The sequence below is a fragment of the Bos javanicus genome, chromosome 26, assembly GCF_032452875.1.
Source record: "Bos javanicus breed banteng chromosome 26, ARS-OSU_banteng_1.0, whole genome shotgun sequence".
Taxonomy (NCBI): domain Eukaryota; kingdom Metazoa; phylum Chordata; class Mammalia; order Artiodactyla; family Bovidae; genus Bos; species Bos javanicus.
Window position 1 is genome coordinate 27,114,429 of NC_083893.1, and position 25,395 is coordinate 27,139,823.

General features: G+C 40.7%; 1 protein-coding gene across 5 annotated transcripts in view; it reads right to left on the minus strand.

Moving 5' to 3' along the window:
• Positions 1-25,395, minus strand: part of SORCS1 (sortilin related VPS10 domain containing receptor 1) — a 574,694-nt gene that overhangs the window by 78,095 nt on the left and 471,204 nt on the right. For all 5 annotated transcript variants that reach the window (XM_061403397.1, XM_061403398.1, XM_061403399.1 and 2 more), the window contains exons 16-18: positions 24,213-24,343; positions 21,489-21,602; positions 5,023-5,194 (exon numbers count right to left, since the gene is read on the minus strand). In XM_061403397.1, coding sequence (XP_061259381.1) covers positions 5,023-5,194; positions 21,489-21,602; positions 24,213-24,343 — 417 coding nt within the window. The remainder of the gene's footprint in view (positions 1-5,022; positions 5,195-21,488; positions 21,603-24,212; positions 24,344-25,395) is intronic.

Consider the following 25,395-nt stretch of genomic DNA (forward strand, 5'->3'; position numbering starts at 1 on the left):
TATAGTTTTAAATTGCATTCTCTGGATAAGCGGTGGTGTTGGTAATTTTTCATATGCTTATTGGCTATATGGTTACCCTCTTTGAGATTTCTAAATCATTTGTACATTTTCTACTAGGTTGATGGAATTTTTCTTATTGATTTGTAGGATTTATTTATATTTTTCTGGGCATGAGTCCCTTATTGAAAGTGTGTACTGAAAATAACTTCTTCCCCTCTAGATTTCACCTTTACAGTTTTTAAAATAATGACTGTTGAAGAAAAGAAATTCTCAATTTTAATGTAATCTTAGTAAATCATATTTTTCTTTATATTATAAGGTTTTCTTTCTTGTTTAAAAAATATTTTCCTAATCCAAGGTCATGAGGATATCCTTGTGTGTTTTCCTTTAAGCACCGTAGTTTTCTCTTTCAAAATTAGACTGACAGTCAAGATTATTTTGGTGTGTTTTGAGAGGTCAAGATTCACGTGTTCCCTCATACTCAATGCTGCAGCACCATTTACTGAAAAGATAATACATTCTCTACTGTACTGAAGTCTCATGTGACATAAAGTACATACTTATGTGCACATATATATGTATATTATTATGTCATAACTCAATTGAGCATATAGAAATTCCGTGTGAAAATATTTATCTTTCAATGGTACTGGGTCAACTTGCTATATTTATGGAAAATATATATAAATTTTGGCCCTTGCCTGAAACAATTCTGTTCAAAATAGATCTTAGGCTTAAATATGAAAGCTAAAGAAAAAAAATGTGTGGTATGATATCTTCACAATCTTGGGCTAGACACATTTCTTAAGCAAGCCACAAAAATAATTAATTATTTATTTTATATAACTACTGAAATATCTGTGTTTGCATATGCCATTTTCAAATCTATTCAATTTGTCTCAATGATAGTATGTCTCCTCTTCTCTCTTTTCTACTTTATTTTGATTAATGAGACACTTAATATTCATCCAGTTCTCCTATCTGTAGTTTGATAGCTCAGCATTACCTTACCGTTTTTTACTTGTGATCAGATATTAAAGCCGGAGAAGGCAATGGCACCCCACCCTATTGCTCTTGCCTGGAAAATCCCATGGACGGAGGAGCCTGGAAGGCTGCAGTCCATGGGGTTGCTAAAAGTCGGACACGACTGAGCGACTTCACTTTCACTTTTCACTTTCCTGCATTGGAGAAAGAAATGGCAACCCACTCCAGTGTTCTTGCCTGGAGAATCCCAGGGACGGGGAGCCTGGTGGGCTGCCGTCTATGGGGTCGCACAGAGTCGGACATGACTGAAGCGACTTAGCAGCAGCAGCAGCAGATATTAAAGCACACATTCTGAACATGCTGGTTCTAATATAAAAGAGTACTTTTATCAATACTTCTTCACAGACATTTCATGGAGCTTAAACCTCTTTAATTCCATTTAATTCTTTTCACATACTATATTATTGTTGTCATGTATTTTAATTCCGCATGTATTTTAAGTCCCACAACGGATTAACATGATTGGTCTACAAAATTGCTATTAACTTCAGTTCACAGGCATATCCACCATCTTTCTTATTCTTCACTCTTTCCATTATTTCTGTGCTTTTGCCTGGGGTCATTTTCTTTATGCCTGGACAATTACCTTTAGTGATTCTTTTCACAGAAATCAGCTTATATGACTCATTCTCATTTTTGCTTGTCTGAAAAATGTTTTTGCTTTAGCTTCACTATTTTTTCCTCAGCACTTCAAACATGTCATTCCATTTTTGTCTGCGCTGCTTTAAAATTTCCTCTTGTTTTTAGATGATGTCAGTAGTTTGAATACAATATCTAAAATACCCTGCTTTGAGTCTTCAGATTCTCTTGAATCTCTGTGTTGATATGCTGATATCTTTTGTCAGTTTTTGGAAAATTCTCTGACATTATCTCTCCAAAAATAATTCTGGCTTCTTACTAGTTCCTCCCCTTCAGGATGACTGTGTTCACTCTTTCTGCCATGTCCTTTGGTCTCATTATTCTTTTCCCTATTTTCTACTCTTTTCCTCTTATGTTCCAAATGTTATATTCCCAACTGTCATTGCTTCTAATAAACTGATCCTTCACTCACCTGGGTTCCGTCTACTACAAACCCCTCTAAGTTCCTAATATCAGTACCTATACCTGTAGTTCTATGACTTCCATTTGATTACCGCCACCTACTGATGACTGCTGTGGGATTAAATTTTATATCTTGTCCCATATTCATAAACATATTAATCATATATCAGGAAATATACTCTTTTTTCTGTTGTTTTTTTTTTCCTGTTCTTGGTCCTGATTCTTGATATATCTGTAGTTATTTAAATACCCTAAATTTTACATGAAAAAAAAAAGTAGTAAGGCTGCTGGTATATGTTATTTTCCTCTAAAGAGGATTTGTTACAGTTTCTGACATTTAAAATGGGGGAATCATTCTAATAATGATTAGACTGAAATAATTTCAGGTGGGATTTCAGGGTGTAGAGAGTCTGGTCTAATTCCATTCTGTCCTTACTCCTATCATAGAGCAGTCTACAGGACCTAGTCTTGAATCATTCACCAGGGCTTTCCCCTTGATAGTCTCTAAATTCAATTTTTTTCTATCTCCTCAAAATGTAATACTTCTAAAAACTATGTTTGACTTCACATCCTAAGTGATTACTTGCTGTTTTATCTGCATCCCTCAGATATTGTCAAATAACTCAAGGAAACAAAAGTGAACGTGAAAAGTGTCAGTGGCTCAGTTGTGTCCAACTCTTTGCAACCACATGGATTGTAGTCTGCCAGGCTCCATGGAATTCTCCAGGCAAGAATACTGGAGTGGGTTGCCATGCCCTCCTCCAGGGGATCTTCCCAACCCAGGGATTGAACCTGGATCTCCCGCCTTGCAGGCAGATTCTGTACCAATTAAGCCACCATGGAATCCCCCAAGGAAACAAAGCCATCATGGAATCCCCCAAGGAAACAAAGAACAGAGAATACTGTATAAATTCTCTATGCTTCTCTCCTCTCTGGGATTTGACATCATCAGTCCCAGCTGACTTGGTAACTCTGAAGTCCAATCTTTATCTTCCCAACCTCGAGTCTACCAACAGATGTTTAGCCAACACTTTTGGTCTGACCTTCTACTAGGAATCTGAAATCTGACCTCTTAAACAGTGTGACAGATGAACTGGCAAAGTTCTTGAGGGGAAATACAACATTAAATACAGCACAACTCATCACAATGAGTTTCCTCTCTCTCAAGAAAAGAATTGAAATTTCCTAAGTCCTCTTCCTCCTTCTCTGTGTGTGTCTCTCTTTCCCATTCTAACTCTTGCTCTAAATAATACATATTTATTTGCTTTGCAGCAAGCTAGTCTGTCATAGCCTCAGGCAGAAGCTCCCCCAAGATTTATTTCTGTGAAATGCAAGTAATTCCAACTAGCCTAAATTGGCCCATCTCTTTCTAGTTCCAACTGAAGAACACTGGGGAACCTTAGTGTTTAGAAAACTGGGTATGGTTAAAAGGCACTTACTAAGGAGACAGGAGAAAAGAGTATTAGGTTAGAGCAGTGCTTGTCTAAGAGGTCCTTGAACTGAAGGCAACAGCATCACTTGAGCCAGGAATTCCAACTCATTAGATCACAGCTTTTTCTATGGAAATTAAAATACTAAGTATTTTGAGCAAACCTGACAATGTAATCCAAACTACATCTTTTCCCCTTCAAGGAGCCTCTTGGACTGGTCTGGGCCTCTTGATGTTGCCCTTGTTTCTTTCTTTCTTTTTTCTTGAAGCATAATGCATAACCTATGACCCTGTTAGAAAAGGATATTCCTGGGTCTTACCTCAACCTTCTGTATGAGAATCTTTGAAGATGCAGCCCAGAAAACTGTTTTAACATGCTCACCAGGTAATTTTTATCTATGTTAGAGATGGAGAGTCACTGAACTATCAGAAGACAAGGGGAGAAGAAAATGTTGTATATCTTTATCCTGATGTCATTGTGAACTTTTCAGATTCCTTTGCATTCACATGGCTGAAAGTGGTGTTGGCCATATTTTAGGTACATATAAAACATGGTTGAGGGTAGGACAGCCTGGTTTAGTAATTAAGATCATTTAATGAAGGTGTTTATCCTTTAGAGGCCAGCTGCCTCATTTACAAGATGACAAATGTGCCGTAAACATTCTAAAATATGTATATAAATGTCATCTTATTCTACCATCTAATTACTCAGAAACTTCAGATAACTATAGTGTGGCAAACAATAATTGATGTTTATAATAATATTCCTGAGGCACTATTAATATTAAAACAATAAACCTCTCAAATGTCAAGGAAATTATATTTGATTAGTTTAGATTGGTCTTGATGCTATATGTATGACTGGTTAATGTTGTCTTTAGAAAGAAAAGCCATGACTTCAGATAAAGGAGGAAGACAGCATTAGCAGCTTTTAGGTTAGTTCAGTATGTATATGTGTTAAGCTGTTCTAGGAATACTATTAATGTATTCTGAGAAAACATTTTGCTAAAAGTGCCAATAATAGAAGATTAAATCCAGACAGAATCCCTAAGTTACAGGTTCAGTAAGAATGAAGAACAGTCCAGGTTCGATGCATGATACTGGATGCTTAGGGCTGGTGCACTGGGACAACCCAGAGGGATGGTATGGGGAGGGAGGAAGGAGGAGGGTTCAGGATGGGGAACACACGTATACCTGTGGCGGATTCATTTTGATATATGGCAAAACCAATACAATATTGTAAAGTTAAATTAAGTAAAATTAAAAAAAAAAAAAGGATGAAGAACAACTTGCAGTGAAATGAAAGTACTTGAAGAACTGTGTCAGAGAAGGCAAACTTATAACAAATACCAAGGAACTAAAAGGGGAATACAGATTTTAAATAAAATTTAAAATTAAAAAAATATATCTATGTAAACAAAGACAAAAAGACATGTGAACCAAATCATGATTTCTTGGGAGAAGTCACTGGCTCTAGAAGGTAGAGGGGAGGCGGGGCCCGGTCCTACCTCTTCCAGCTGCACCATAAGAGTAACGTTGTGCCCTTGCTCCGCCGTCAGCTTTCCATCAGCAGTGACGATCCGCAGCCCCCGTGGGGCCTTCCCTGGGCACTTCTGCGGCTTGGCTGTGTACTGTTCTCTCACTCCATCAGTGCAGTTATTGGAAACCACCTTTCTATACCTAAATGGGGAAAAGCTCACATTGTAATTCAGCCCATGATAATTTGGATCACTCCCAACTTTTCAAACCTTCTGCTCAGCCCTGAGGGTTAGCCATAACTACCTTTCATGGTGTCAGGAAGGTTACAGTTTGTGTGTAGTAAGCACCCAACGGAGAGGCAAATCATCATAGGAACATATTGCATCATTATTAACATTTTAATTTATGCTTTTATTAGCTTAGTCGACAGATATACAATTTCACTTTGGAGTTGTGGGAAATGCATAGCAGGAGAAGACGTGCTCTTTCCTTACCCTCAATAGGTTTATAATCCAGGTGAAAAGATGTGTACTTAGCTGCTCAGTCATGTCCAACTTTTTGTAACCCCATGGGCTATAGGCCACCTGGCTCCTCTGTTCATGGGGATTCTCCAGGAAAAAATACTGGAGTGGGTTGCCATGCCCTCCTGCAGGGGATCTTCCCAACCCAGGGATTGAACCCAGATCTCCTGCATTGCAGGTGGATTTTTTTTTTACCATCTATACATGGATAATCCAGAAAATATTTCAAAGGCTATATAATTAAAGGTCAGAATAAGTACTATATACATTGTAATATACACATGTATATATTAGAAAGGAAGGTACAGTTCAAAGAAAGATTATTATGCATTATATGTCTCAATATTAGATACTGTACAGGCTGTTGCACTCATGGTACAGTACAGAAAGGTGGCTAAACTTGAGAGTTTCTACTCAATATTTTATGGGATATAATGCCTAAACTATTGAAATTTCACTATTTAGACTATAGATTGAGTAAATCCTCCCTCTATTTTGCTTTTTTCTTGTTTTAGCCTTAATAGGAAAAAAAAAAGAATTATGCTACCAATTTGTCCTATACAATTTATCAGATTTATAGCATATTACAATCTATGGGTTTTCTTTAAGACTTTTGAGGTCCAATGTTATGTATTCATCATCGTTTTTTTGTGTGTGTGGAGTCCACAGCAGCCACATTATGTATTCATATATTTGGTTTCTCCAATCTACCTGGGGAAAGTACTGGTAGATTTCAAAATGGAAGCAATCAAAAGTCCAAGGTCTTTCCATTCTTCTAGACCATAAGTTGACAAACTTTTCACATAAAGTGCCAGGGAATAAATGTTTTAGCTTTGCAGGTTATATAGCTTTAGTCATAAGTACTCAACTCTTGGGTTGTAACATTAAAGTGGACATAGAGAATGCATAAAAGAACAAATGAATCTGGGTTCTAATAAAACTTTATTTACAAAATCTGGCAGTGTGCAGGCTATTGCTTACCAACTACTTCAAATCTAGCCAAAGTCCTTTCTCTGTCCTTAAGTCTCAAGACTGACTACCTAAAAGCACGATTGAGAAAATAAAATTAAATACCATCTGGGAAAGCACTTTAAACACTATGACTGTAAGGCCAAGTATTAATATTAAACTCACCACATAGGATTAACCATAAGGATGAAATGGATTACTGTACACAGAACACTTAGAACCACCCTGACAATTAGCAAGTGATTATGAAATGTTACCAGTTATTTTTGCTTAACATTATTATCTATCCTCCCTGTTCACAAGCTTCACAAATTCCCATTTCCTTAAGATAAATCACAAATCCTCTAACTTGGGCCTGAAGGCCTCCATAAACTAACTTGGTTCTACTTTTCTGGACCCTTTCTCCCCAACCAGCTCATTCTGCTTTAGCCAAACTTCTCTTTTCAATCCTCTTGAAAGTGCTTCTTTTCTTTTGTTCTTTCTGCTTCCATGTCCACCTTTTTGCCTAATCAGCTGCGTAAAACTTATCCACACTTTAAGTGGCAGCTTATCTCCTCTCTTTTCCTGATTGTGAAAGTAAAATCATAAGTTCAAATTTAGAGAGTACTAATATGTTCAGGGCTTTCCTGGTGGTCAGATAGTAAAGAATCTGCCTGTAATGCAGGAGACCCAGGTTCATTCCCTGGGTTGGGAAGATCCCCTGGATAAGGGAATGGCTACCCACTCCAGTATTCTTGCCTGGAGAATTCCATGGACAGAGGAACCTGGTGGGCTACAGTCCAAGGATTGCAAAGAGCTGGACACAGCTGAGCGACTAACCCTTTCACTAATATGTTCTAGACACTCTGCTAAGTTCTTAACATGATTTGCTTTCAAACTATCCCTAATAAAGAAGGTATCATTACTCCCAATAAATAGATGAAGAAATTAAGATTCATAGAACTTAACTAGTTTTCTCAAGATCACACAGCCAGCATCTAGACAATTTGGATCTAGGATACATGTATTTGTTACCACTGTACTGTACTACCTCTTTAAAATAGGTGAGATATGTGTCATCTCTTACAGGAATCCTTATGATTTACTTGATAGGAATCAGTAATGCCTTGTATGACTTTCTTCCTTCGTGTGACTGTGAACTTTAAGCTTCTCACTGAAGGCATACTTGTGCCGCAGACATGCAAGGCTGATAATCACTAGGTCCATACTGGGATGACTGTATAGAGTTTAAGTGTTGAAATATCTGTCTAGAAACTGGCTATCATCACTGGCCCCAAACCCTGCAGGCACCACACCCACCAACCCAGCTATGTTAACCTCTATCCTTGGAGTCCTTGCTTTTCCTGGCAATCCGGAAGTGAATGGGTTAACACCTAATACACCAAGGAGCTTCCTAAATCCTGCTCCTGTACTGAGAGAGCCTTACTCATTCTGACTGGTCACTGCCATGTCTGAACATCTTCAAATCATCCTATCTGATATTAAATATTTTGAAAAGTCCATGTAGGTGCTTATGACTGTATGCTGATTTGAAAGTAAATAAGGGAAGCTGGGGAAAAAAAAAAAGATGCACACACTGGAAAATGGTGACATTCTGGTACCAGCAATGGTAGCAGAGAAATGACCAGCAATGTCATACAGTAATTATGGCATCCCAGTGAGTTAAACTGCATCACAAACTCCCTGCGTGTTTCAGAAGTCAGGCACAATGCATATTAAAGGCAGGTTATAACTTTAATCACTTAGCGTCCAAGCACACCTGTGACTATCTTGGCGAGGACCCCTGGAGGCATGGGCTCACTACCACGTGGCGTCATCAGCTAGAGAACGTTTCTTTTGTGTGTCGCTGTTCTGACCAATCACCACCCTGGGCTTTCCTGAAGCCTGAAGCAACAGGAGTTCTGCTTAAACACAAAGCATGAATCCATTCCCCTGGGATTCTGCCACAGAAAAGACCGTTGGTAATTTTTTCAATGCTCATTAAAAACCATTCTGAGACCATTTTATTTCCTGGAAGAAAATGGCTTCACATTAGCCCTATCAGACCAGTCTCTGATATTTATAAGAAAATTGAGCAGAAATACAGAGTTCATTTACTCAAGTAAGCACACACCTGCTTTGTGCATTACAGAATGGTTCTATTTTCATCCCAGCAGCTGTCCCTGGGTCTGAGTCACATAAATGAATAATACATTTTATATGCTATTAAATGGGGCTGCTTACCTCCGCAATAACAAGGCAACTTATGATTATGTTGGACCTAAGCTCTGAATATTACTGGGATGCATTTAGTTGGTAAAACATTCTTCAATCTGCCAAGAAGAAAAGTACCTTGCAATGGCAAGGGAGTCTTAGCACAATTACTGAAAGGAAACATTCCACAAATATGCCTTTGATATTACCAACTGCTCATCAGTAGATGGTGTCTTATTACTTCAACGACCCCAATTTCAGCTATTCTCTTCCTTCTTTTCTTGATACTCCTGTCACCTTTTCCTTTTTACTCTATCCTCTTTGATTTTGCTTCTGTGCTGCCTGTCAGTCTTTAAAAAGATGAAGGTCATAGCTTTTCTTTGTGAGAGTAAAATTGGAAAAAGCATCAAAAGTCTTCATATCCTGTGATTTGGTTGTTTAGCAGTTGTTGTTTTTTTTTTTAACTTACAATTTTGGTACAGATGCTTGCAGTGCAAATGTTTGCTATATGTTTGTGACTATTCTGTGTATGTTAAGGTGACAATATAGTCTGGCTTAGTCAGTCACCACTGTCTCTGTGATGTTAAGACTCTGCCCACAGAAATCAGTTTAAATGAGAATCCTGGGCATCAGTGTGTTTTTGTTTTTAATTTCCCCTGGTGATTCTAGTGTGCAGCCAGGATTAAAGATCACTGCCCTGGTGGTTAAAACTAGTGTTCTGGAACCAAACTGCCTGAGTTTAAATGCAGGCTATTACACATTATAGAAACTTGGGCAATTTACTCAGACTTTAACGTTTGGGTTCTCTGCCTATAAAGTAGGTATAATTACAGAAACAGTTCCTAATGTTCTTGGGAGTATTAAATGATATAATGCATTCAAAAGGACATAGAAAAAATATGCCACATTGCAAGACCTTAATAAATATTAAACATCATAAGGTAGTAAAAAAATAGCATTTAAAGTTTTAAATACTAATTCCCTGGTGGCTCAGATGGTAAAGAGTCTGCCTGCAAAGTGGGAGACCCAGATTTGATCACTGGATCGGGAAGTTTCCCTGGAGAAGGAAATGGCAACCCACTCCAAGTGTTCCTGCCTGGAGAATCCTATGGATGGAGGAGCCTGGCAGCCTACAGTCCATGGGGTTGGACACAAGTTGGACACAACTGAGTGACTTCCCTTACTTAACTTACTTACTTAAAGTTTTAAATACCGGCTTGCTCTTACAGCTGGTAAAAAATCCACCTGCCATGCAGGAGACTCTGGTTTGATTCCTCAGTTGAAAAGATCCCCTGGAGGAGGGCATGGCAATTCACTCCAGTATTCTTGCCTGAAGAATCCCATGGACAGAGGAGTCTGGTGGGCTACAGTCCATGGGGATGCAAAGAGTCAGACAGGACTGAGCAACTAAGCACAGCCTTTTACAAGTTCCCTGAAAGTAGAAGCCATGCTCTTACTGCCAAGATTATCTTCAGATCAAACTGGATCACATCAATTCCTTCCTTAATATTGTTCAAACTGCCCATGGTTTAGTCATAAAGAATAGGGTTTGGGTTTAAAAGATAGTTTCATGATCTGTGGTCCATGCATTTTTTAAGCTTTAGCTCTTTTCACTGCCCTGCATGCCTCCTAAGCTCAGGCCAGGCTAAAGGCTACTTGCCTTCTTCCGTTTGTGTTGTTCATCCTCCCTGGGATGATCTTTACTCTGTCAAGCTTCTATTCATTCATTAAAAATCAGTGCAGACATTATGTTTTCTTATTACATTATCTCTTCTCTTTTTTCACAGTAGTTATTACATGTTATGACCAAGAAAGAGGTGGAACTCTAGGTTTTCTTATAGCCAAGGTAGGACTTACTGTCACTGAGCTCTGGTGTCCCTCATGTGTGAGCACAGTGGAAAGAATATATTTGTTTAGTTTCTTGGATTATACTATGCGTCCTTGTTTTGAAGGAAAAACTTTCCGCTTACAATAACACGTGACTTGAAATGAGAAATGGGGCAAGCCCTGGAGACAGAGAAGGGAGTTGGTTCTGGGTACAGCGCGTGGCTAATACTTCAAGTAGGTCTTTCTAGACTCAGTGTGCTCATATTTCAGCAATAGTACTATGTAGCAGTCATACCCCCAACATTCAGAAATAACAGGGTTCCCTGGCGGTTTAAGCAGGTTCTCCAAGTTTCTCTTCTCAAGGCAATAGCTCTCAGAACTTTCCCCTTAAACAGAGTAAGCAGACCTTGGGCTTAAGGGAATGTCACTGGGCAGAAGATAGGTGAGGGGAAGAACACTTGTCTTCCACTAAGTAGGATGGAAGCACAAGTCATTTAACGTGAACACTAAACAGAATGCAACATCATTCTGAATGGCAGCATGCTGAAGTGGGACATATGGCCGAGTTAAACTAAATGACAGCATCAGAAGGATGGCTCATGGAATCCACTACAGTCAACTAGTTACATAACAAATTCATAAAAGGAAAATTTCCCTACTTTTAAACATCTGCAGTCCAAGGAATGCTAACACTGGGCACTTCAGATAGCTTATGGACATGTCAGAACCTGAAGGGGTCAAAGATCAACACAATCCCTCTGTTTTGCACATAAGGAAAAAGAGAGAGAGAAAAGTTTAGAGGGCTTCCCAGGGTCACACAGCGGGCAAGCAGTGGTCAGGGGCTCTGGACTGGGTTTGGAGCTCTCTTGCCATGATGCCATACCACCTGGATGAGGATTTTTATTCCCAATGCCACTGGGCAAGGACAGTGGTGTGAGAAACCTGATCTCCGTTCACCTTCTTCATTTCCAACCCTAATGCCATCCTGTAAACATGTGGGAACATGTATCTAAGAAACATATTCTGAAGGATCAATTCTGTAGCAGCTGAGAAGTCTAGACCGTCTGCTGTGAAACTGAATGGGTGCTTTCCAAAAAGAAAAAAAACAGCTACACGGGCCCCTGCAGTTTTGGGTCTGCAAACACTGCAAGTGATTTCCTTTCTGTGGACTTGAAACACATGGACCACTTTTAGGACCAATTATTCTCTGTGATGTACACTGACATATGTTGCTGAATAAATCAGGCTGAACATCAAGAACCCTACCAGGATCAGAAACGAGATCACTTGGGAAAAGAACACAGCCCCCAAAGGCCCTAGAAATAGCAACCCCAGGGTGATGGCAGGATAGCCAGGCTCTAAGTGTTTTCATAGCTCATGTAGAGAGGATTATGTTTATAGAAAGCATTTTTAAAACATTCTAAATGTATGTGAGAGTATGGAGATAACTGTTTTGCTGTAATTTATGTGTATATATATATTTTTTTCCTGGACCCACTACTCTTATATAAATACTGAATTAATGCTATTTAAATCTTTTTTTAAATTCTTGATTAAATATTCCCATTGAATATTGAGAAACTAACACTGAGGAACAACAAGAACCATCACTGTACACTTACATTATTCCAGAAGAGATTAACGGCTCCTTTAAAGAAACTTCACAGACAAAAATTTCTATACTTACTTTTTTAAAAACACATCTAGAAATATCTCTAGCTTAGAAGCAAAAAGAAATCTGTTCCTTGATAAGATTATCTTTGTTTCTTACAATATACCAGCCCAATGCCCACTTTATTTTATATTTTAGAATCTTTCATGGTTGGCATGAAACAAGCAATGATCTAGTTAATTTAGCAACTGAACTCATATCAAGTTCCCTGGATCTGAAACAGTGTAAACAAGATTTAACCATATATAAGTATCAGTTAAGTCCAGTCTCTCAGTCATGTTCGACTCCTTGTGACCCCATGAACGGCAGCACACCAGACCTCCCTGTCCATCACCAACTCCCGGAGATTACCCAAACTCATGTCCATTGAGTCGGTGATGCCATCCAACCATCTCATCCTTTGTTGTTCCCTTCTCCTCCTGCCCTCAATCTTTCCCAGCATCAGGGTCTTTTCCAATGAGTTAGCTCTTCACATCAGGTGGCCAAAGTATTGGAATTTCAGCTTCAACATCAGTCCTTCCAATGAACACGAGGACTGATCTCCTTTAGGATGGACTGGTTGGATCTCCTTGCAGTCCAAGGGACTCTCAAGAGTCTTCTCCAACACCACAGTTCAAAATCATCAATTCTTTGGCACTCAGCTTTCTTTATAGTCCAACTCTCACATCCATACATGATGACTGGATAAACAATAGCCTTGACTAGACGGACCTTTGTTGGCAAAGTAATATCTCTGCTTTTTAATATGCTGTCTAGGTTGGTCCGGAGAAGGCAACAGCACCCCACTCCAGTACTCTTGCCTGGAAAATCCCATGGATGGAAGAGCCTTGTAGGCTGCAGTCCATGGGGTCGTTAAGAGTCGGACACAACTGAGAGACTTCACTTTCACTTTTCACTTTCATGCATTGGAGAAAGAAATGGCAACCCACTCCAGCGTTCTTGCCTGGAGAATCCCAGGGATGGGGGAGCCTGGTGGGCTGCCATCTATGGGGTCACACAGAGTTGGACATGACTGAAGCAACTTAGCAGCAGCAGCTAGGATGGTCACAACTTTCCTTCCAAGGAGTAAGTGTCTTTTAATTTCATGGCTGCAATCACCATCTGCAGTGATTTTGGAGCCCCCCAAAATAAAGTCTGCCCCTGTTTCCTCATCTATTTGCCATGAAGTGATGGGCCCAGATGCCATGATCTTCATTTTCTGAATGTTGAGCTTTAAGCCAACTTTTTCACTCTCCTCTTTCACTTTCATCAAGAGGCTCTTTAGTTCTTCTTCAGTTTCTGCCATAAGGGTGGTGTTATCTGCATATCTGAGGTTATTGATATATTCCCAGCAATCTGGATTCCAGCTTGTGCTTCTTCCAGCCCAGTGTTTCTCATGATGTAATCTACATATAAGTTAAATAAGCAGGGTGACAATATACAGCCTTGATATACTCTTTTTCCTATTTGGAACCAGTCTGTTGTTCCATGTCCAGTTCTAACTGTTGCTTCCTGACCTGCACACAAGTTTCTCAGGAGGCAGGCCCAGTGGTCTGGTATTCCCATCTCTTTCAGAATTTTCCACAGTTTATTGTGATCCACACAGTCAAAGGCTTAGCATAGTCAATAAAGCAGAAATAGATGTTTTTCTGGAACTCTCTTGCTTTTTCGATGATCCAGCAGATGTTGGCAATTTGATCTCTAATTCCTCTGCCTTTTCTAAAACCAGCTTGAACATCTGGAAGTTCACGGTTCATGTATTGCTAAAGCCTGGTTTGGAGAATTTTGAGCATTACTTTACTAGAGTGTGAGATGAGTGCAATTGTGAGGTAGTTTGAACATTTTTGGCATTGCCTTTATTTGGAATTGGAATGAAAACTGACCTTTTCCAGTCCTGTGTCCACTGCTGAGTTTTCCAAATTTGCTGGCATATTGAGTGCAGCACGTTCACAGCATCATCTTTTAGGATTTGAAATAGCTATTGTTATTGTTCCGGAGAAGGCAATGGCACCCCGCTCCAGTACTCCTGCCTGGAAAATCCCATGGATAGAGGAGCCTGGAAGGCTGCAGTCCATGGGGTTGTTGAGGGTCAGACACGACTGAGCGACTTCACTTTCACTTTTCACTTTCCTCATTGGAGAAGGAAATGGCAGCCCACTACAGTGTTCTTGCTTGGAGAATCCCAGGGACGGGGGAGCCTGGTGGGCTGCCGTCTCTGGGGTTGCACAGAGTAGCACACGACTGAAGCAACTTAGCAGTATTGTTATTGTTCAGTTGCTAAGTTGTGTCCAACTCTTTGTGACCCCATGGACTGCAGCAAGCCAGGCCTCCTTGTCCCTCACGTTCTCCCAGAGTTTGCCAAGTTCGTGCCCAAGAACATAGTATAAATGTGTAGTACATAGTATATATCAGTTCAGTTCAGTTCAGTCGCTCAGTTACGACCCCATGAACCGCAGCATGCCAGGCCTCCCTGTGCATCACCAACTCCCAGAGTTCACTCGAACTCATGTCCATATAGTATGTATAGTATAACTATATAGGCTTGGGCTTTTGTATTTGCAAACTGAGATATTTATAGTTATCAATGGAGTAACAAAGAGAAAATGAATTTGGAGTTATTTCAGCACTAAATGCCAGATGACACACAGATGAATACTGATTTCATTTTATTTAAACAAAAGGAACTCATTTATTAATCAGGTAAATGCCTTATCTGCCTTGGGTCATCTTGGAGGCAGATATGCATTTTGGAGTACAGTGCTTCTAATTCTGTGAGTTTATGAGCCTATGCAAGGTATTATTTAAGTTTTACAGAAGACAAAACAGGTCCTGAGATTAAATGTGTCCTAGATCTCAGGACTGTCATGACTTATGTATTAAATGTCTGGACTATAGATACACAATAAAAGGAAATTTCCCCCCTCTTTTTACCTTCACTGTAGAGGAGCCCTTAGATGACAACTGTTGGTGATGTTTTACAATTTGAAAAGTGACTACTATCACTAGGTACTGTGCTGCCTGCTTCATAGAAAGCATCACATTTAATCAGCCCCCAACAGCAAATAGTCAAATTTCATAGTTTAGGAAACTAAGGCTCAGAAAGGAAGTGACTTGCTAAAGATGAAGGTAGAGATTGTTTCATTCTAAAATAACTCTGTTCTTTACCAAGCAACACCTCCTGCCTTAGAGTTCACTCTCTATCCACAGTAGACTGAAGGCCTAGTACCAGCCTCCTGGCTTTCCATGGAGTGGCTTGTGGGAGGCATGAAGGAACAGGTGAAAAGCGGCAGGGACAATGTGGCAGAACTGTGCTCACACGCTGTGTCGTGGTGTGGACACTGGACACCTTACATCACTGGGCTAAGAGCTAAGGACTGGTAGCTACAGCCACTGGAGGGATACTTTACACCCATTTCAGCTCTTATTCTAAGTCTTTCTGAGATCTTTCCAAGAGCTGAAAGGAAACTGCACACCCATTCATTTCTATACACGGAAACTGATAACAATTTTGGCATCTCCTCAAAAGAGCATTTCTATTGGGCATAATAACAACTGATGCCAGGATGTTTCCATCATGGTGAAGGGAGTGAACCTGAGAACAGGGCTATCTACACAGCATAATAAGCTGACTGTGAGAGCCGCCATAACCGTTTATAAAGTGAGGGCTTAACAAAAATAAAAGGGAAGTTTGCCTGGATGCCTTCAAGTACACTTGCAGAAAGATGCTACTGGCAGATCTGCTTGTTAAGCTTTATTGACAAGGGATGGCTGTTTTGCAGACCAGTTCAACCCAAGTCTGATTACATGGCTGCAGCGTGTGCCCTGTTGTGAGGACTGGGTGAAGCAAGTCAGGCACATGACAAGTGAAATCTATCGGAGGCAAGAACTCTCAAGCCAGCCCTGCCCTGTGACTCCTCGGCACTTCATCTCAGCTTGAAGTTAATACTACATATCCTGGGCTGACAACCAGAGATGCCCATGGATGGGTTAAAATGGGCACTAGAGAGACTTAGGGGCACTATGGCTCCTTAATCCTAGAGACTTGAGGCTTTGTCCAATATCTCCCCCAATGCCTGGCTACTAATCTGACATCACAGCTTGTCCCTGAAAAACTAGCAGCCTGGCCCTTTCATCTGGCTCATCTCTTGTTCCTTTGCCTGTAGTAACTTGGCTCAAATCAGTTCAGTTGTTCAGTCGTGTCCAGCTCTTTTTGACCCCATAGACTGCAGCACACCAGGCCTCCCTGTCCATCACCAATTCCCAGAGTTTACCCAAACTCATGTCCTCACACCTTCTTAATTTGGGAATCCTGCTTACCCTTCCTCCTAGTGTTCCCTTACAGAATCCACTGGCATTTGTATTTTAAAGAAGGACGGAAGTTAATATAACTGAATATCTCACGTATGGGATTCACAGGCAGCGTGTGGGCAGGAAGCTGGTGTTTCCACTCCTATGGGGGAGATATTTGGCAATGCCTAGATACTCAGGTCTAAGAAGGAATCAGCTGACTGGGTGGAATTTGCTTTAGCAGCTAGCAGAAAGACCTTCAGCTGCCAAAAGAGACTCAAATTATTGTTGCAGGGTTTTAATAACAAGTATTATAGTATGAGAAAGCTAACTGTAGCATTGTTTATAGCGGCAGAAAATAGGAAATGATCAAAACGTCCATGAAAGGGATTACTACATAACTCCTGGTGCCTGAATCCTAAGGGGTAAAAAGAAATTAGATGGAAATAAGCCTCATAAACTCCGACATCAAAAGATGTCTAAGATGCGTTTTTGAATGAAAAAGGCACATAAAAGAATAATACGTCTAGTAGGAAACTGCATATAAAAGCAACCAAATTAATTTTGTGTATCTTTTCACTTAATTATTCCCTGACAAATGCAAAAGAAAGTGTTTAGAAACATGCATATCAAACAGATCATATCGTGTAGGAAAGGGGGCCAGGATTGGGATGATAACCTAAATTTGCTTTTTAAACACAGAAAACATACGTATATACTTTTTGTAATTAAATATCTCTAAGTGAAAAGCTAAATGTTTGATTGCAGCATGGTAGTGGCTACCACCTTATTGAGAATCTGTACTTATGAAATGCCACCAAATCAACATATAGCCAGGTGGCATCTGGGATCAGGGGCTGGAGTGGCATTAAGGCAGTCAGAAAGATTTGCAGCAACATGGACAGACGTAGAGATTTTCACACTTAGTGAAGTAGGGCAGAGGAGGAGAAATAGCATACGACATCCCTTATACGTGGACCCTAAAAAGAAATGATACAAAGGAAATTAATTACACGACAGAGAGAAACTCACAGACTTAGAGAAGGAATTTATGGTTGCTATGTAGGGGGGAAGGAGGGGCAGAGGGATAGTTAGGGAATTGGGGATGAACATGTTCATATTCGGAGAAGGCAATGGCACCCCACTCCAGTACTCTTGCCTGGAAAATCCCATGGACGGAGGAGCCTGGTAGGCTGCAGTCCACGGGGTTGCGAAGAGTCGGACACGACTGAGCGACTTCACTTTCACTTTTCACTTTCATGCACTGGAGGAGGAAATGGCAACCCACTCCAGTGTTTTTGCCTGGAGAATCCTAGGCACGGGGGAGCCTGGTGGGCTGCCATCTCTGGGGTCGCACAGAGTCAGACACGACTGAAGTGACTTTGCATAGCATAGCATAGCATGTTCATACCGCTGTATTTAAAATGGATAACCAACAAGGACCGACTGTATAGCACAGGGAACTCTGCTCAATGTTATGTGGCAGCCTGGATGGGAGGGAGTTCGGGGGAGACTGGATACACACACACACACACACACACACACACACACACACACATATATATATATATGGCTAAGTCCTTTCGTGGTTCACCTGAAATTATCACAACATTGTTAATCAGCTATACCCCAATACAAAATAAAGTTAAAAAAAAAGAAAGGCAAAAAGTTCTTTTTCAATTTCATTTACATATTACCTCTTACTCACTCTTGAGTTGGCTACAGACCCTGAAAATGGAAATTTGATGGTACAGAGTCTTCTTTGAGGATGAGTTCAGGACCCTGTCTCAGCTAAGGGTCTTCCTATTCCTGATGCAAACGTATAGACTATATGTCAATCAGTGAGGTTATGATTGATACCCTTCCTCCCAACCTTAGGCCACAGGGTGCTATGAGGGTGGTTACTCTTCCACCTGTGAGCCCCCTACTTTCAAGAGCAGGGCCTTTGTCCTACTTGCTGATGGCTGGTATTTATATGTCCCCTTTACACAAACTAGCTCACTAATGCTGATGATTTTCTGCAATATGTTTGAATGGAATGGATGAAGCCAGCAGATGTAATAACAAAATTCCCTTAGGGTGAGATGCTCTCAGGTAATAGACACTGACAGGAACAACCCTCTGGGAGTGGAGGGGGAGCACTAGGAAGTGATGCTGTGATTAATAAACATAATTGCCTTGACAAGCATTTATATATCTGGATACCTACTGCTGAGTCAAAGCTATGGTTTTTCAAGTAGTCAGGTATGATGTGAGAGTTGGACCATAAAGAAAGCTAAGTGCTGAAGAATTGATGCTTTTGAATTGTGGTGTTGAAGAAGACTCTTGGAGAGCCCCGTGGACTACAAGGAGATCAAATCAGTCAATCCTAAAGGAAATCAATCCTGAATATTCATTGGAAGGACTGATGCTGAAGCTGAAGTTCCAATACTTTGACCACCTGATGCAAAGAACTGACTCATTGGAAAAGACCCTGATGCTGGGAAAGATTGAAGGCGGGAGTAAAAGGGGACGACAGAGGATGAGATGGTTGGATGGCATCACCAACTCAATGGACAAGAGTTTGAGCAAACTCTAGGAGATGGTGAAAGATAGGGAAGCCTGGTGGGCTGCAGTCCATGGGGTCACAAAGAGTCAGACATGACTGAGTAACTAAACAACAACAAACCTACTGCTGAACCATTTATAATTGAAATTTTTATCTTTTAGAGCATAGATGAAAACTTCCATTGAATAGAATATATAAATTACTCATCTCTGATGTTTTATTTTATATGTATTAGGATTTATCTGGGTTTCACATACTGAGTTCACCAAAGGAATGGTGAAATCTGTTTAGGAGTAGCTAAAAATATGTGTGTCTAAATATGCATGTAAATATTGATACATGTGCTGCTGCTAAGTCGCTTCAGTCGTGTCCAACTCTGTGCGACCCCATAGATGGCAGCCCACCAGGCTCCCCTGTCCCCGGGATTCTCCAGGCAAGAACACTGGAGTGGGTTGCCATTTCCTTCTCCAATTCATGAAAGTGAAAAGTGAAAGTGAAGTCGCTCAGTCGTGTCCGACTCTTAGCGACCCCATGGACTGCAGCCCACCAGGCTCCTCCGTCCATGGGATTTTCCAGGCAAGAGTACTGGAGTGGGGTGCCATTGATACATGTATATAATTATAAAATGAAAATATATATACATTCTTAATAAAGTGAAAAGTAAGGGTTCATAGACCTTCTTTTTCTGCCTTATTACAGTGGTTTCAGTAGCATTTGGTAAAATTTAGACCCCTCTGTACTTCAGCCTCTTCTCATTAATACCAAAGAGAGAATAGCATAACTCCCTTGACTAACTCTGTGAAAAAAAAAAAATCAATTCTGAAATCAGCTTCAGGGGCTCCCAGTGCTCTTTACAATGTCTAAACATGTTCGTACATGCAGGTGATACAACTTCTTTCTCTGGCATTTCTTCACCATTAAGTTGAGTGATTTCAGCAGCCTTTTTCAATTTTTCACATGGTACTAGACGCTCAAGATCTCACTGACCATTTGCTGTAAAAACGTTACTTGCATTTTTCTCAAATTTTGTGTTACAGTGCAAATAAATCATAGCTTTATTTATTCAATCATAGATAAGAACATTTGATGTGCATGTCTATGTTTTCTTTCTCTCCTTCTGAAAAAAAGTTTGAATGGAATAGATGAAACCAGCAGATGTGATAACTCAACAAAAATCCCTTAGGGTGAGATGCTCTCAGGTAATATCCACCAAGTAGTATATACTATTCTGAGAGTAGTATATGTTATTTTGGTGATATTTTTTAAATTAAAAAAAGTAAACATTTAAAATACAAAAGTACCTAAACAAGAACATGAATGTCCTCTCCTCTGGAAGGCAGCTCTCATGAGAAATGAGAAGGGCAGCTGTCAAGGAGTGCTGCCTACTGATAAGTGCCTGCTTCCCCTCCCTCCCTCTCCCTCTCCTTTCAGCCCTTTCCTTCCTGACTGTCTTCAAACTGAACAATGGCTTCCTTCTTGCCTTCACACTTAGATGGAAACATCAGTTTTGGCCTTGCTGGTCTTCAGACAGGAACTATATTATTAGCTTCCCTGGTTCACCATCAGTGCTCAGACTGTGCCTAGAAACAAACCGTCTAACTTCCTGGGTCTCCAGCTTGCCAACTCCCCCTATAGATATCAGGATTTGAACTTGCCCACCTCCACAGCTGGGTGCTCCCAGTCCTTTTAACAAATCTCTTTATATATACATATATATCTCCAATTGGCGATAGAAAAGCATATCTTTGGAAAATCCTGATGAATACCAGAACATAGTTCTGGTTTCCCAAATGGCTCAAAAATGTCCTTTGATAGATTGCTTGAATTAGATTCCAAATAAGTTCCACACAGTAGTTTCCTGAGTCTATAAATACCAGTTACAATTTTGGGAAAGTCACCACACGGTTTTCCTTTTTATGGTATTTCTTAAATAATATTGGATAAACCCCACAGCACGTATCATTCAACACAAAATTTTCAAATCTGATTCCAGATTTATAAAGATCAGAATGCATGTCTTCAATGTGTCAAGACTGGATAGAGAGAAAATGGAACACATTCCTGCTAACACCACCGTACTCTTGAAAAGCCAATGAGCTTCTTTTCTGCCTCTAGTTTCCACATCTATAGAGCAGGAAATGCACATGGGAAATATTTGTTTGACCTTCCACACAGGGATGCTGCAAGGTAAAAGGTAGTGTCATGTAATTAAATAGTTGTGAAATAGGGATCCAAAAATGAAGCAATCTGTATATTATCATCATTGCTATCTTCATCCAAGTGACTTGTTTTGTTTCTTTATTTGCAACTGGAATCTTATTCTCAGATGGAATTTGCACTATTAATGCAAATTTGTGCTGATTAAAATGAACAAAAGCGAATAGACTGGTGCTATAATGAAACAGACCTGGTCTTTGGTCAGAAGTGATTCTATAAGTTCATCTCATGCTGAAAAGCAGCAGCAGATGACCTCCTCAGGCCAACGCTTCAGGCACTCACCCAGTACTATTGAGGTAACTCTGCCCCAAGCTGCAGTCCTTCGACAGAGAGGATGGATTGAACCAAAAGGCTGGCAGGCACTGACCATTGCTGTGTCGTTCGTAACCATAGTCACTGTTGGGGAAAAAAATGAGAGAAACCTTTCAGTAGGTGGCAACATTACTGAGAACAATTTAAGTCAGTCCACGGCCAACTTCTACCCTGGTCAATTAGTAAAAAGAAAACAGTCATTCACTAAATCAATGCCTTTCCAAAAATGGAATCTTTCTTTCTATCAATTACCCAAGAAAACATTCTACAGAATCCATTTTGAGAAATGCTAACTTGGAAGCCACAGAGACATATGTATAGAGATGAAAGCTCAGTGCCCAGTAATTCCCATTATACACCTTTCAGCCAGGAGCATAGATATTGTTCTCATCAGGGGGAGACACAATAGTGATTGTGCTTGGGCCCTGAGAAAGCTAGAATGGTGGAAGCCCAGTACCCCGTGTCAACTGCATTGAAAAACCTAAGGCATCCACACGTAGCATAATCCTCACTACTAGTGCTGTCTTTGGGGTGCTCTTCCAAGACATCTGGATCTACCAAGGAGAGCTGAGCCAGGTCTCTCTGTGCACAAGCCATCTGCTTCAAAGTCACAGCAGGAAAGGCAATGTACTTCGGGAGTGTTGCGAGCATTTTCCCCAAAGGAAAACTCTGTCCTATTCAGTTAATGCCACCGATTGCTTTAAGTTTTCTCTAGTTTGAAAACAAAGAGTTTTCTCTCAGCCTCCTTGAATTCTTGCCTCCTGGAACCTTTGAGTCAACTCTCTTGGCTTCTGAAAGATAAAGCTGGGCACAGAGAATGGCAGCACATCACACCTCCTCACACACAGACAAATTGCAGGGAGCGATGGAAAGCACAGGTATGAACTGGCCCACCTGTGTGATGGAGGCGAGATGCTGGCACACAAAGGTTGGGAAAGAAGAACTAGGCTGGCTCAGGGCCCTGGCACCAGGCAGTTGGTTCTCAGAATTCTGCCCATACCAGCTGGGTTTGATTCTGGTGCAACACAGCATGGGCAGAAGGACTTCCGGGACTCTGCCTACAGGACATCCTGTGTTCATTTCAGGAAATTACAGTAACAGGCAAGGTCATCTAGCAGAGGGATGTCCAGGGGAGAGCCAAACTGAGAGAGACCATTCAGGGACAACCACCTTTGCCAAAAAATCACTGTTTGGGAAGGCCAAAGTCAAAGCTCTAAGATAAAAAGTTAACTCCCCGTGTGGATCCTCCTTGAATACAGTGAATAAAGAAGCAGCCAGGGTTCCGAAAGAGGCACGTGATGAATGACAAAGATTCCACACAAGTTCTCCCTGTGAATGTAGTTCAGGATGTCAATCCTGAAAGGCAGGACAGAGATGAAATATTTTTGTCATTGTAACAGTGTTGTGCTGACTAAAAGGAAAGTCAGGGCTGGGGAGGCCCCTGCAGAATTCCCTGTGAGTCCCAGTGTAACTGAAGCTCTGTCTGCCTCCATCAGAGCCCAGAGAGAGACAGAACTGCCTCTTGGCTTGCCTTCTCTACCAACAAGACAGGAATAGCCTTGGGTTATAGGTCTGAGTACTGGCAGCCAATGCGCCAGGACTGGCCAGTACTATTTATTCAGAGAATGCTCCTAGAGGTCTACCATGAGAGATGCTTCTTTTTTCTAAGTAATGTTATGTGCATGTACACAGTATCTCAGCCCAATCACTGATATTCTGATGATCAGACATGTGACTGATGATTGCTACCCAGCTAATACTTTTAAGTAAATGTCTTTGTTTCTTATGCTGGTTAAGTTCAATCATTAACACTGACATACACATTTAGCAATTGCTTTCTCTAAACCAAAAACATATAAATACATTTTAAAAAGGAGGAGGAAAAAAACGAGACCAAAAATGGGATGGACGTGATCAAGAGGGTTGGTTACCACCTATTCAGCTTCAATCATCTTTCAACCTCATCTGACAGTCAAAACTAGAACAAAGCAAGCACATCATTGGCCCCACAAGCTAGTTTTCTGCTTAAGTAAAGCTCCAAAAACATGTTGTGGCACTCGGAGAATATTTAACATCTAAATGTTGCACTCCTTTTCCAGTTTAAACTAGGTTAATACTGGTAAAAGGAGAAGGCTCTCCTACTGCTAGGTTCATAAAGCCATAGATGGCAATGGCAGTGACTCCATCCTTGCACTGAATTCAGAAAAATATTCCATGGTTTTCATAAGCAATTGTCAGCTAGCCACTAATTGAAAACCTCCAGGTACAGAAAATGCACTGCCCTAAATGACCATAATTTCACTACCAGGAACCCTAGATTCTAGAGAGATTTTTATCTTGAACACACATACATTTGCTCCCTGAAACATCCACTTATTGTTTAAGTGTTGCAGTCAAAAGAGACTCAGGGTGGATCTGGCTTCTCTTTTTGTCCTGAGACCTGTCAAATGTGTGAAGATAATTACTAGCTATCTCCTGAGTCCTCCTTAAGCCTAAAGAAATCCCTGTTTTTTTTTTCTGTATACACACATACACATAACCAGTAAGCCATGATGTCCCCACGTGGTAATTCACACAAACATGAGGTTTATCACTTGGATCTATGCATGTAACTATTCAAATGTAAACTTTCGTTTAAGGCCCACACGGGTTTGAAATATGCAGTGACTACATGGGCTAACAGCACGAGCTCACCAGTCAAAATCAGCCTCTGTGCAGACGCAGGGCTCAGACTCCATGGCGCCTGCATATTTTCCCTGCATGCATTTCCGCTCGGATTTTCTCTTCTTATATATCCTCTTCGCTCCCATGATGCATGCTTCCCCCTGTAAGGAGACAAGAATCTCACACTGTTGACCCATAGGCATGACCTTCCCTACTCCACACTAGGACAGTCCAGGGAGATGGTCTCAAATCTTAGGGTGATCTGGACGTGGGCAGTCTGCTTTGTGCTAACAGCATTTTCTTTTCAATGTCTAGAGTCCTATTACAGAACATGACGACAAAGTTAATCCTAAGAAGCACCGAGAGAGTGTCAAAATATCCTGAACTCTGTTTTCAGCAAATCCTCACTTGGCAAGGTGTTGAGTAGAAGGCTATGAGGGACACACAGGTAATTAAGACTCAGCTTGTAACAGTGTATTACCAACAAATCTATGGTAATTAAGTTGGCTTCTTCTGTAATAAAAGATTGGCACATGATCATTTATGTGCATATGAAAGAAGAATATTGCTAAGAAACATAAAGGTCCATTTTGCCTCGGTTTATTATGCCTCTGCCCACACAATTTTACTGCACTGATTTTACATCCCTCTACAAGATAACCATTGGAGAAGGAAATGGCAACCCACTCCAGTGTTCTTGCCTGGAGAATCCCAGGGATGGGGGAGCCTGGTAGGTTGCCTTCTACGGGGTCGCACAGAGTCGGATACAATTGAAGCGACTTAGCAGCAGCAGCAGCACAAGATAACCAATAGCACTACATTCAGTGTTTCTCCACAAAATAAATGAACGCTTTGAATATTACAATGTCCATGCACTCCAAAGGGGAAAATATCAGCTATGTGAATGAGCAATCCTTTCATTATTGAGCCTCCAAGAAAAGTGGGTGATTCTAGCTGATGTAGCTCCCATTGTCAAACCCAGCTCTGTGTGTGTGTCCAAAGGACCAGAGAGACTTTTGTCTAAGCTACTCTACACTGTCTTTCTTGAGCAAGCTCACTTTAACCAGCTGCACTACACATCGACACATAAATATACAACTTAGTCTAGGTTTGGAGTATATGTTGTGTTGCTTTCTCAATATAGTGATGGCTTTGCAAGCAAGGGCCCCAGCTAATGTCCTTTGAGAGGCTGGCAGAATGAGTTCTTGGGAAA